Source organism: Columba livia, chromosome 19 (assembly GCF_036013475.1).
Source record: "Columba livia isolate bColLiv1 breed racing homer chromosome 19, bColLiv1.pat.W.v2, whole genome shotgun sequence".
In the NCBI taxonomy this organism is placed as follows: domain Eukaryota; kingdom Metazoa; phylum Chordata; class Aves; order Columbiformes; family Columbidae; genus Columba; species Columba livia.
The window spans coordinates 10822504-10835520 of record NC_088620.1 but is presented as its reverse complement, the minus strand read 5'-3'; the positions used below and the strand labels follow the sequence as shown (position 1 = coordinate 10835520).

At 52.0% G+C, this 13017-nt stretch overlaps 1 protein-coding gene across 3 annotated transcripts in view; it reads right to left on the bottom strand.

Moving 5' to 3' along the window:
* Positions 1 to 163: 163 nt before the first annotated feature.
* RABL6 (RAB, member RAS oncogene family like 6) overlaps positions 164 to 13017 on the bottom strand; it is a 61977-nt gene continuing 49123 nt past the window's right edge. For all 3 annotated transcript variants that reach the window (XM_013370706.3, XM_021280487.2, XM_005513199.4), the window contains 5 exons: positions 7381 to 7593; positions 6380 to 6725; positions 4519 to 4690; positions 2765 to 2814; positions 164 to 2257 (listed from right to left, as the gene is read on the bottom strand). In XM_013370706.3, the coding sequence (XP_013226160.3) occupies positions 2063 to 2257; positions 2765 to 2814; positions 4519 to 4690; positions 6380 to 6725; positions 7381 to 7593 (976 nt within the window). In that variant the 3' untranslated portion in view covers positions 164 to 2062. The remainder of the gene's footprint in view (positions 2258 to 2764; positions 2815 to 4518; positions 4691 to 6379; positions 6726 to 7380; positions 7594 to 13017) is intronic.

Here is a 13017-nt window from a genome sequence, read left to right as displayed (position 1 = left end):
TTTTTGGGAGGGATTTTTAATCCAGCACGCTGTTCCACGAAGCGTAAGAATGCAGCAGCACCAGGAGGGGGCAAGCGGGCCATCCCTCTGCGAAACAGCCCACGGGACACGCCGCTCCTGCGCCCGGGCAGACGCTGCGGTGGAGAAGAAGATGTGCAGAGGCAGTTGTACAACAGAGCTTTATAGTCAGAGTGGATTGTACCAGGTTTTTTCGATGCAAAATGGAACATGACCCAAAATCTTGCCGGAACAGAAGCGCTCTCAGGAACGCAGCCAGCTGAAGCTCCAGCGCCTTCTCACGAGAGGCCGCAAACCCGTCGCATCCCCATCCGCTTGGTCCTTCCCCAAAGCGCAGTCTGAACTGTCCCATGCGGTTTCCCTACAGTCTTATGTGAAATGTAGTAATGCGCAGTAGGCAAATGCTAATGGCAAACAGACCTCAACAATGTACTGCTCATGCAGCAAAAAAATCAGTTTGTTTTACAGGGAAACAGTTACAAGTGCATTTTGGGGGCTGGGGAAAAGAAAAATGGACTAGATAACCACCTGCTGTCCAAGGCAGCTCTGGAGTGGCTGACGGATCAAAAGAACATCTTGCTTTATAGGGATGGAGAAGGAAACCCCAGTTCACATTTCATGGTTGACATTTTACAACAAAAAGGGGAGAGTGAGAACAAAACCAAACCTCAAATCAACCTGCAAGCAACAGGATAACGTAACACACACAGCCTGGAGGGAGCTTCACCATCTGAGCTGCGAAACGGACACCAGCACCAGAACAGAACAGGGTATGGAGAAGGAACAAGCTCCATCAAGCACAGGGACACTGAGACACGGGTACGCGTGATGGGCTGCCCGGTGGTGCCCATCCAACGGCCGCTGGCGCTGCAGAGCCAGCACCAGCCATCCACGGCTCTAAGTTCAAAGCACAACTGTCAAGGTTTCCCCCAGCGCTGGGACAGGGGGGCTCTGCGCCGGGGCAGGGAGGGCAGCGTGCTGGCTGCCGGGGCGCTCGGCCCGGGAAACGCGGCTGCGGCAGCTGCAGAAGCCGGGCTGGAACGGCGCTGCCAGAGCCACGGTGCTTGTCCCCCCCAGTGCAGAGGGGCGGCCGGTGCTCTGCAGCCTGACTGTAAAATGCCTGAGAAGCAAACGCCTTGCCATGCTAACACTTCCCTGTAGACAGTTCTGAAGCTCTGGATATCTTCATTTCCACGTGAGAGTCATGTCCCTGAGAGGTATTGAAGGGAGGGGATTCTAGTATATGCAAATTCAAGGGTGGGAAATGCAGAAAAGCACTGATTTTCCTTTCTCTTTTTCAGGTTAGCTTTGCACTTTGCATTGTTTTCCCAAACTGCATAGCAGCTTACGTGTAGTGTCTGAGACACTGGGGCCACGGAAATCAATGGGGCTTCATGAATTCCAACAGCAGCACCAGTGAGTGCTAATTAAGCTGCTGTGCAGGAAGGTCCCATTCAAAGGACCCCAAAATCACACGCACTCTCTCTCACTCTGGCCCTGCAGCTGCTGTTTTAGAGAACTGTACCACAGCATGATCCGCTTGATTTAACGCTCATCAGCTGCTGGGTGGAGCAACGGCCAATACCACCTTTCTCATTAAAAAAATAGGAAGGATAAAAAGTTAAAGACTTGAGACAGGCGAGCACGATGCGTTCATGCAGCATGTTTTGTTGCACTCCTTTAGCAAGACAGGAATTTCAGGTGTGCAGGAGTGGAATACAGCGGAGGGGAGCGGGAGGCAGGTCCCCTTGGCCCCCACGCCCCACCAGCTGCCCCGTGGGGCATCCTGGAAGGAGAAAAACCAACAGCCTGGAAACCGTGTCCTAAACATTCCCCTTACTCAAGTACATCTCAGCTGGATTTGCCTTGCAAATGCACCAGAGCAGCACACACAGATGTGAAGCTTTCGTTTTGCCAGCTCCGTTTTGACAGAATATATGGCAAATGGGCAAAGCTTTACACATCTGTACCTGCCCTGGTGTGACTCGTAAGAAAAGATGGAGACAGCCACAGAGAAGAGTCCGCCGCGCACACAGGCGCCAGCCTACAGCTCCTCATAGTCCCCACCTCCCCGCGGCTTGCTCATGCTGGCTCCTCCTCCGAGAAAAGCCTCCAGTTCATCTATTTCGTTGTTTTTCTCCTTGCTCTTCTTCTTTTTTTTCTTCTTCTCCTCTTTGCTCTCCTCCTTCTCTTTGCTCTTCTTGTGTTTGCTCTTCTTTTTCACAGACTTCTCCTCTTCCTGCAAAATGAGAAAAACATTATGAGTAACTCCTCAGAGCGCGCCAGTAACCCCGCACATACCACCCGAAACTGAGCACCTCGCTTCGGGTGAAGCATCTCCTACCAAGGCGGCTTGGAGTTAATTCCTGAAGACCCTTCTGTGCGTTTGGACAGAGAGAAAGGACCATCTGGTTCATCCGTGGCTGACAATGCCACAGTACTGGACAGGCAGAAATGTCAAAGCCCAAGCCTCCCGCAGGCTGGGGGGAGGGCTGCTGGGGACACCCCTCTGCGTGCAAAAAGTCACGGTGATACCAACAGGCTCAGCCCGGCAGAGACGCACTGCTCTCTTTAGTCCTGCATTTTACAAATTCACACGCCGCCTTTCCAAAATTCAACTGTTCTCCAGGCGTGATGCTCTGCAGAGCCCGGGAGAGGCTCCCGGTACACAGTGCACCGCACACAGCCGCCCTCTCCTCGGCCGGCAGATTATACGGCAGAACAGCTCTAAGGAATTAAATAGTACCTCTTTGCTTTTCTTTTTCTTCTTCTTTTTCTCCTTAGAAGCCTGTTTATCTGTTCAAACAAAAACAACAACAACAACATTGTTTTTAAACAATCGAACCTGTGAGAGATGCAATTCTGCCCTGTTCTGATTTCTGAGAGCAAAATGCTCCATCCTGGAGCCCCGTGCAAAGGCAACCGCGACTGCTCCGGCCAAACTGCGTCCTTCGGAAACCAACACGGGCCCCAGCACCCACACCCTTGCTTCACCATATACATCTAATTTAATTATGAGCATGGTATTATCTATATCATACTGTGTTGTCAACGCTGACCTGGGTGGTGACTGTACCACAGCTACTAAGAAACAAATCCAGACTGGGTCCAAAGGCCAAACTGGGGACCAGGTTATTATCTCCAGAAGTGAAGAAATGCTCCTAGGAACCGTCTCCCTCTGAGCACTAACTATTCAAAGGCAGTGAAATCCTAGCGGGCATGGTTTGTGTTTCGGCAAGCGGAGCTGGGGATGGCAGAACCACTCGGGACACGGGAGTGACCCAGACGCCGCTGCTCACACTGGGATGGGAATGAGATCCCCACAGGGGGAAGGCTCAGTGCTGCAGTCCTGCTCTACGGGGCGGCTGCTTCCGCTGGATCAAATGAGTCCCAGAGTGCGGCACTGTCAAATCATTTGTCCCAGGTTGGTGGATGACTCTGCTGCTAATTAGACTGCCAAATGTCCACTGCCTTCGCACAAAACCTCCATTTGAGCAGGAGAGGATCTACGTGGCTCCTTCACAGGAGGGTTTAAAACTGCACCGTGCTTCACTTGTGGAATTTGATTGTCAGTCTTACCTACACATTCTTCTCCTTGGTTGGTCTGTAAATAGAAGTCAGCCATGGAGAAGTCTAATTGCTGGTCAAGTTCCAACTGACTGACTACCAAGACGTTTTTATATTTATTGCAGAAAGAGATAGGAAGAACCCACATTGAATTATTAAAGCCACTAAACTGAAGTTAAATTATTGACCTGGGCCTCTGCAGATGCACTTCTGCTATTTCAAGCTGTGCTGTTCAGCAGCTCAAAGCGACAAGCCGATGAAGCCATTGCAGCCTGTGACATCTTGCTTACACTTTTGGAACAGCTATTCAAAGAGATCTCTCCCTGGTGCTGCTTACAGCTTTTCCTCCCCTTAAGTCTTTTAACTTCTCATCTTTCACAGTGACATCAGGGGCAGATCTATAGGAAGTCACTTTGCAGTAATGCCAAAGTGGCAGAAATTATTTGAGTGGGTATGATTTGTTCCATCAGCAGACAGGGAAAAAAAACAGAAAAGCCCGAGGAACGCTGAGGTTGTGATCAGAACCCCGCCCCACCCTTCCCAAAAATAGAAGAGCAAACTGGCAGGGTATGTTGGAGCATTTTGCTCAAATTGATCCAAATTCTTGAGGGGGTGGACATGGCAGTGCTGAGCTGGAAGCCTTATAGGGAAGCAGCTTGTGAAAGATGTTCTGCTGCTTCCAGGTGGGACAGCGAGAGAACATGGCTGATGTGACAGGTAAGTCCTATCCCCCCTTCCTCATGAGGGAAAAGCTTAAAAAAAGTTAGTTATGTTGTGTTAAACCTCATTGAAGACTCACACAGGGCACTGCATGAAGTTACAGGGTATTATATTTAATGCAAATTGGTCTGCTTGCACTCTGGAACCATTCTGGACAAAACAGATGCCTGACAATCAAAATCAGCAAGAGTGGGAATACGGTGTGACCTTTACCTTCCTCGCTGCTCTCCTTGGGACCAGTTTCTTCCAAACCCAAACCAAAGAGATCCGAGTCATTTTTCAGTTTAAAGGAGTGGACTGTTGGTTTCACAGGCTGGGGTGGCTTTGCCAATGAGGTATCGTCATCAGATATTTCAGAGAGATCTTCCCGGACTGGGAATTCATCCTAGAGACAAGAAAAGGCAGACAACACAGCCAGGGCTTTCAACCAAAGCTCGAAGCATTTTGTACACAAAGATGCCAGATGTCAGCAGGCAGGGAGGAGGAAAGGCTGAACCGAGCTGTTGCTGCCTGGAAATCAATGCCCTTGATCTTATAAGCTCTATCTATTTCTTGCCCTGGTAACATGTCTCAGCAGCATTGGCACTGGAAAATGTGCTCTGATAACCGAGCATTTGGGCTACCAAAATCAAATTTCTGACGTAAAGGGATGAAACAAGACCTTCAACTGCGTTAGCTCAACAGCATCAGCTGCTAACTGCCCTAGAGAGGCACCGCTGCTTTGGGCAAATCAAATCATTAGGAAACTGAAGCTGAAAACTCAGCTCCAGAGCTGACGGACAAAACCCTTTTCCTGGGGAGCTGCGCGAGGTCCCGCGTGCCAGAGGCAACAGGCAGCAGGGCCAAGGAAACCATCTGTGTTTGCAGAATAAGCCCTTCATAGAGTCAAAAGGGAACGTGCTCCCAGGACACATTTGCACCGTCAATGTGGCCCAAAAACCAGGGTGCTGGGTATCACCCCAAAAATCCTCTGTCTCTGCATGATGGGAATGGAAATGAAGTTTCATGATGTTCTGATACCTGCCAGCTGATCCTCTTCACAACTTGTTAACCACTCTTTCTTCATACGCTCCCCACTGCCCAAACCCGGCCCCGCTCTGCACTCGAGCCCGGCAATGCCCCCTCCTTGCTCGTGCTGCTGCTTTGCTTGACTGGTAACCTTGAACTTGAAAAGCGTCCACAAGCCATGGGGCAGCCCCCCGGCACTGTCGCAATGGCGAGTTCCTTCACAAATCCTGGTTCTCATCCTTGCATGCTAAGACAAGTAAACTTGCTGCAAATACTTTTGCTTTTGTATTAAAAGTGCCAGGAAAAGCAGGCACTGAAACTGCTACACAAATGGAAAATTCCCCAATAAACAGCGTGACATCCAGGCAAGGTCAAAGAAACTGGGACAACTGTCCTTCCTGCAGGATTCTGGAATGATGCAAACACATAAACCAGAGCAGAATAGCGGCTAACCCAGACACCGGTTGAACCCCTGAAATCAGGGACATCTAAAGCCAGAGCAGCAAGTTCCTACCAGCCCAGAGAAGGTGCTTGTGTTTTCTTTAACGCACGAGGGGCACGGAGGGACAGACCCGCAGGTGGCACCGGGATGTACAGCTGCCCTGGCAGCGCTGGAACAGCCTTTGCAGGCAGATCTGCCTATGTCAGTAAGGACATTTGCCAAGCAAATTTTGTTACGGCCTTTTGACTGCTGGATTGACTGTAGGGAGCTCACTTGTTCTCTCTCTCTGGCATGCACATGCTTCTACACACTAATCTTTGGGTGAAAAACCACTAGACTTGTATTTCATACCTTCCACACCACTGGACTGGCTGTGCTCTGGACTTACCGAGAATAAAGAGCACATCAAACCCGTAAGCACAAACCTTGTTGCCATGTGGCTTCACCAATGACAGCACTAGTGCGTTAGTGCCTGTCTCAATCTCCCGGGGTTGCTCAGCGCCTGCCTTGCCGCAGCCGCCACCGGGAGATGGGGGAGCCGGCGAACGCTCTGCGCAGTCACATGTCTCAGCACCTCACGCTCAGCTTCGCAGCAGCGCACAGCGATTCATGCATGTTATTTACCATTTTCTTCTTCTGGCTGTCAGAATCCTCGCTTTCGAAGTCTGGGTCGTCCATAACAAATGAGAGCATCTGAGTGGCTATTGGTCCCTCTTGGTCACTGTCAGACTCCTCAGGCTTTTCCTCTTTGACCACTTTCTGCTTGAGAGCGTGTCCTTTGCTTTGGGAAGTGGCCTTTGGGGCCTGGGCTGCTGCTGGGCTGGTGGCAGCAGCCGGCAGGCCAGTGTTGAGCTTGCTGCTGCTGTTTCTATCGGAGCCAGAACGCGGAGGTAAACTGTCAGGAGGCTTCGGGTCGGTTGCTTTGGTCAAAATTGTTTCACTCTGTGGTTTCAGAGAATTTCTGGAAGACCTGAGAAGAAAGAAACAAATTGTCAGAGGCTGTCCACACCACCACTCTGTGAAGCAACGCACAAACACCAATTAACAGCTGAGCCCGCCTCAAGGGCTGCAACGTGCACCTGGACAGGAGAGGCGGTTCATCCCAGGTGGATGTGTGGTCAAACACATACCCCTCCGAAGCCGAAGATGGTCCTGGGCCCTGGGGATGCTGCTGCACAGGTGGCTGAGCCAGTGGGCCACACCTGGCTGTTACCCACCAGATACGGTGTGTGGAGAACCACGATCCAGTGCATCGTTCCCCAGCATAGGGTGTGGTGAATGACTGACGCTTCCTCACCACAAGATTTCGCTTCTCTGTCCTCCTCACACAGCTACGAGCAGACATTCAGGAGCTTACAGCCTCTTGTTTGAACTTGAGAAAAACCATGGGCCATTCCCGAGCAAAAACATCCCAGAGAGCACGGTGCTCGGGGGCAACACTGCCGAGGTGCGGTGCAGAGAATGCTGCACAAAGCACTCCCACCTAAAGAAAACCTGGCCCCAGGTGAAGGAGCAGGCTGACAGAAACACCAAGGTCTCCCAGAGGTCACACACAAGCCAGCGGCAGGACCGAGCGAGGCCCAGGTTTGCCAGCACAACCCCACGCTTCAGGCTGTGCTTGGTACCTTTTTTTCCCCTGCTCTGTGTCGATGTCTTCATCAGGTATGAGTACGATCTTAGAGTCCTTCACCTCCTCTTCTTCCTCACTGGAGAGGGTGATGTTCTTGCTGGGCACCCGTTCTGCTGCCAGCACGGGTCTGCTGGGGATTTTGTCATCCAAATCCAGGTCATCTTGGAAACTCGCCACCATGGGGTTCCCCCCGGGTGCGTCTCCGTCACTGCCAAACAGACAATGATCAGACACGGCACCACGGGCTGTGCTGGGACAGACGTGTGTCCCCACTGTCGCTCATCCGGCTTTTCTGGCCAACTGCAGGGTCAGTGTCCCCGTGGCTGGACACCCACACCGCCCCATCTCCTCACCCTGCACTGCCCCATCCCCTCACTGCCCCATCCCCTCACTGCCCCATCCCCTGCACCGCCCCATCCCCTCACCGCCCCATCCCCTCACTGCCCCATCCCCTCACTGCCCCATCCCCTCACTGCCCCATCCCCTGCACCGCCCCATCCCCTGCACCGCCCCATCCCCTGCACTGCCCCATCCCCTCACCGCCCCATCCCCTCACTGCCCCATCCCCTGCACTGCCCCATCCCCTCACTGCCCCATCCCCTGCACTGCCCCATCCCCTCACTGCCCCATCCCCTGCACTGCCCCATCCCCTCACTGCCCCATCCCCTCACTGCCCCATCCCCTCACCGCCCCATCCCCTCACTGCCCCATCCCCTGCACCGTCCCATCCCCTGCACTGCCCCATCCCCTCACTGCCCCATCCCCTGCACCACCCCATCCCCTCACTGCCCCATCCCCTCACTGCCCCATCCCCTTACTGCCCCATCCCCTGCACGCTGCCCCGGCTGCCGGGGGCCATGAGCCCTGGACAAAACAGGCCCCAGAAGGACATGGCACAGAAAATAAATGGCTGGCAAAGGTGAGCTGCAGTGCTCCAGAGCAGCCCGTTGCTCCAGCTCTATCAGAACATCTCTTGTCCAACACGTGAGGATCAGACAGTTAAACCATGGGAACTGCTCCCTTAATCCCCACAGCCTGTAATTAAACCTGATCATACACTGCTGCTGCTACAGGAATTCACTTGCAGATATCAGCTTCCTGGAATGATCTGTTTCCTTGGTGCTCCCTGAAGAAGGCAGGTACCCATACACCACACACCGTGCTTTAACATCCCCCAAATTAAATTAACCTGAGGACACACGTTCAGAGCTAGGAGTCTGCCAGACTCCCTGGACTAACACAGTTACATGTTCAGAGGCATCTGAAATTACCAGCTGAGGATTTTTGTCTGGGACTCACCCATTTTAACACTTGCTGAAGGATTTGCTCATGTCAGGAATAAAGAGATTTCCCCAGTCTCAGCTGATGAGCCTTTGCATTACCTTTCCTCATTCTATTTGCTTTATCTGCAACATATATCCAGTTCCTTCTTGAAAACATATCATATGGAATATTCACTGTCCTTTTAATGACTCAATACAGATTGTATTGTATTGCCTTTATTATCAAGTAGAGACAAAGAAAATGATTATAGCTTGGAACAGATCAGATTTCAGAGGCACAAAAGGAATCACAAACCCACAAAATCCTTAATCAGAAGAAGGTGGTGTTGCCAGCCCCCAGCACACGGGCAGCACTGGCGGAGGCAGTGGAGGATGCTGTGCTGATGGGAAGGGAGATGCCGAGGCCCCGATACAGTCCAGCTGACTGTACTACTCACTCTGGCTCTTCTCAGGGCTAGTTACTGCCTTACAAATTCTGAAGAACTAATGCACCTTCCCACCCATGATGGGGTTACGTGTGACATACGGGACACCACGTGTATCACACCGGGTGCAGCACATCGAGAGCGATTCGATCAGCGCTTGTGTGGGTCAGTGCTGAGCCCAGCGCGAGTGTCCAGTCCCTCCTCCCGCTGTCGGTGGGGACTCCTCTGCCTCCAGGCCCCAGCGCGCAGCTCCCAGCTAAAGAGGCAGGATGCTGAAGAGCCTCTTCACCACAACACTGCTGCTCCCAGGCCGAGCCAGAACGCAGCCACACAGCCCGTTCCACACAAAGGAGAACAAAACTGGTGCCCAGAACAGCCTCCAAGGCTGGAGGAATTACAAGTGAGTGATTTCTGAGCTCTGCAAAGCACTGGCAGGGTTTCCTCTTGTGATGCACTGAAAGGAAAATGGAGTTGCATCCTAAAAACGGCAGGATGTTATTCTGAAGTAGTGACACTGCATTTCTTTAACACATCACTGCTCTATTAAGCACAGGGACTATTCAGAGGTTGCTGCCACTGGCACTGTCCTCCTCCTGCACACCACACGAGACCTGCAGCCTTTAAAGCCATCCGAACAGACCATCCGTGTGCACACACACCACACAAAGTGGGTCATCTCCCTTTGCAGCAAATACACTGCCTCCATCTACAGCTTCCACACAAATTGTTGAGCGACAGCTTAAGAGCAAAGCAATGGAGTGAATACACGTCAGGAAAATCACTGCTGCAATATAAACAAGGTCTGACAATGCAAAATTAATATCAGCTTGTGGTCCTGAGGTTCCAGCTGGAAGGAATTCAGAGCATGCAAAAACAAGCACATTGCAGCACTCTCTCCAACACTTGACGCGCTGCCAAGCCTGTGCTAGTGATGAGCCAACAGGCGCAGGTACCCACCAAAAATGACGACGCTTGCCGGGGTCTGCGTCTGAGCTACTGAGCAAAGAGCTTGCCGGGGTTTCCTCAGTGAGCTGTCTGTCGAGGACACAGAACGGCTGCTGGTGATGAAACAAATCCTGCTGCAACAGGAGCACCCGGTCTGAAACCCGGACTGACCGTGCTGCACCAGCCCTGCCCCACGGGCAGCCAGCAGAGTCCTCTGGCCACATCAGTTTTTGGGGCTAGAGAAAGAGGAAAAACCCAAACTCTAACAAAGCAGATAAGCTGAGGGACTCATATCCACAGGATGAGCCTGCACGACTATATTCAAGAAGATGGGGGTCTTCTAGTGCAAACCAGTGTCCTCAGCTTCCCTCTCTGGGTCTAGTGCAGCTGGGGAATGCGACATAAATCACAGAAGCCACCAAACTAGAGAACCAGTTCAGAGCCATTCAGATAGAAGGACAAGGAAATCTAATCAACGTTAAAGACAAATGTCTAGTGATGCTGGGAAGACAGAGCAGGAGCACTGCTGGGTACAGCACGGCTGGGTTTCAGACACCTGCAGCCACCGGGCCGGCCGCCCATGCGGAGCCCGAGCAGCTCCTGCAGGGTGGTCCCACACACACCGGCTCAGGGCACCCGGCTACAGAGCAGCAAATTAAGCTCTGAAACAGCGAACTGAGAGACTGAACTGCCTTCGTAATTAACCAGTAAGGAAACTGATTTGGGGAGTTCTCTTTATTGCAAGCTAGAGAACCATAACGTGTCATTAACCAAAACCCAAGACTCCATTAATCTCTGCAGATCTGTGCTGGGATTTAGCTGCAGCAACACCAAGAGACGTCAGTAAGCGCCAAAAGTCTCGGCAGCTGTCTGATCTTTGGGCAAGCGCGGCCTTGTTCCACGGCACGAGCGCATTCCTCACCGCTAGCACGCGTCAGAGAAAAGCGGGTTTTTCTGACACTACTGCTCCATGTCAACTCCTGCTCCATTGCTCAGAGATTTTCTGGAGAAGGGAGTGGGAGCTCACACAACGTCACCGCAAAAACATTCAGAATTCCCTACGTCACTAAAACACACAATGAAATACCAGACTTCGCAACCTCTTTCTGAAGCTCAGGAAAGAAAAGCAAACAAGTTCTTACAAATGGAAGCAAATACAGCCCTGGGTTCAGGAAGCAGCTCAGTTACACAGCACATCACCCTGCTTCCAACAACGGGAACGAGACCTTCCCCTCCTCCCCAGGAGTCATCCTTATGCGAGAGCTGGGAGCTCCGACCGCAGATGGATGAGCCAACCGAGAGCTACCGGGAGAGGATTCGAGAGGCCAGGTAAAGGTGACACCAGTGTGTGTCTGCTGCAGGCTCCCAGCCGGGAAAACAAGTGGATCCGGCCTTCTATAAAAAGACAGGAGCAGCCTCATGTTCACAGGCCCTGGTCCTCATTACTTCAGCCACCCCCATGTCTGCCGGAGGGACCTGAGAGCAAGACGTAAGCGATCCAGGATGGTCCTGGAGCGCACTGGTGATAACTTCTGAGGGATACAGGAGCCAATAAGGAGAGGCGCTCTGCTGGACCTCCTGCTCACACAGAGCGAGGGGCTGCTTGGGAGGGTGAAGGTCAAAGGAAATCTTGGTGGAGTTGAGGATCCTGAGGGCGGGGAGGAGGGTAAAAAGCAAGCTGGACTTCAGGAGAGGAGACTGTTGCCTCTTCAAAGATTTGCCTGGAAGAATCCTGTGAGATAAGGCCATGGAGGGAAGAAGATCTCAAGAAATCTGGTTAATATTCAAGGATCACCTCCTCCAAGCTTAACAGCAGTCCATCCGATGTGTAAGGAGTCAGGCAAAAATGGATGGATGGTCTGCATGATGAACAAGGAACTCCTGGACAAACTCCAACAAGGAAAGGAAGCATAGAGGGAATGGATGCAAGGACGGGCAAGCTGGGAGGAATACAGAGACATTGTCTGAGCAGCCAGGGATGAAATTAGGAGAGCTAAAGCCCAAAGGGAATTGAATGTGGCCAGGGATGTCAAGGACAATGAGAAGGGCGACTATACATACATATGTGACAAAAGCAAGACTAAGGAAAATGTGGGCACATCGCTCAATGAGAACGGGGACCATGGAAAAAGCTGAACTAAGTGCCTTCTTTGCCTCAGTCCTCACTAGCAAGAGTGGTCTTCAGGAATCCCAGACACCAGAGGAATAATACAGAGTAAGGATGTGCCCTTGGTGGAAGAGGATCAGGTCAGGGAACCTGGACAAAGCAAAACTGGACATGCATAAGTCCGTGAGCCCTGATGGTGATGCACCCGTAAGCACTGGTGGAGCTGGCCGGTGCCACTGCAATGCCACCCTTGATAACCTTTGATCAATCACAGCGAATGGGAGATGTGCCTGGAGACTTTCCCGAAGAGGAAAGCAAATGTCACTCCTGTCTTCAAAAGAGGCAAGAAGAAGGACCCAGAGAACTACAGTCCAGTCACCTTGACTCCTGAGAAGGTGGTGGAGCAAACTATCTCCAGGCACATGCGTGACAGGACAATCATCAGGAGTAGTCTGCATGGATTTACCAAGGGCAAGTCATGCTTGATCAACTTGGTAAAAGTCTATGGTGTGATAACTGGCCTGGTAGACGAGGGGAGAACAGCGGATACCCCATTCAGTAAGGTCTTCGGCACTGTCTCCCTAAGATCCTCGCAGGGAAGCTGTTGAGGTACAGGCTGGATGAGCAGTGAGGTGGATTGAAAACTGGTTGAATTGTCTGGGCCCAGAGCGCGATGAACAGCAGCACAAAGTCGAGTTGGAGGTCAGTACCCAGCGGTGTGCCCAGCCACAGGATCATAGAACACAGAACCCCTTTGGCTGGAAAAGACCCTTAAGATCATCGAGTCTGTTAACCCAACACTGTCCTGTTTATCAGCTTCACTGATGACCCGACGATGGGACAGGTTGTACCCTCAGCAGGTCTGCAGATGA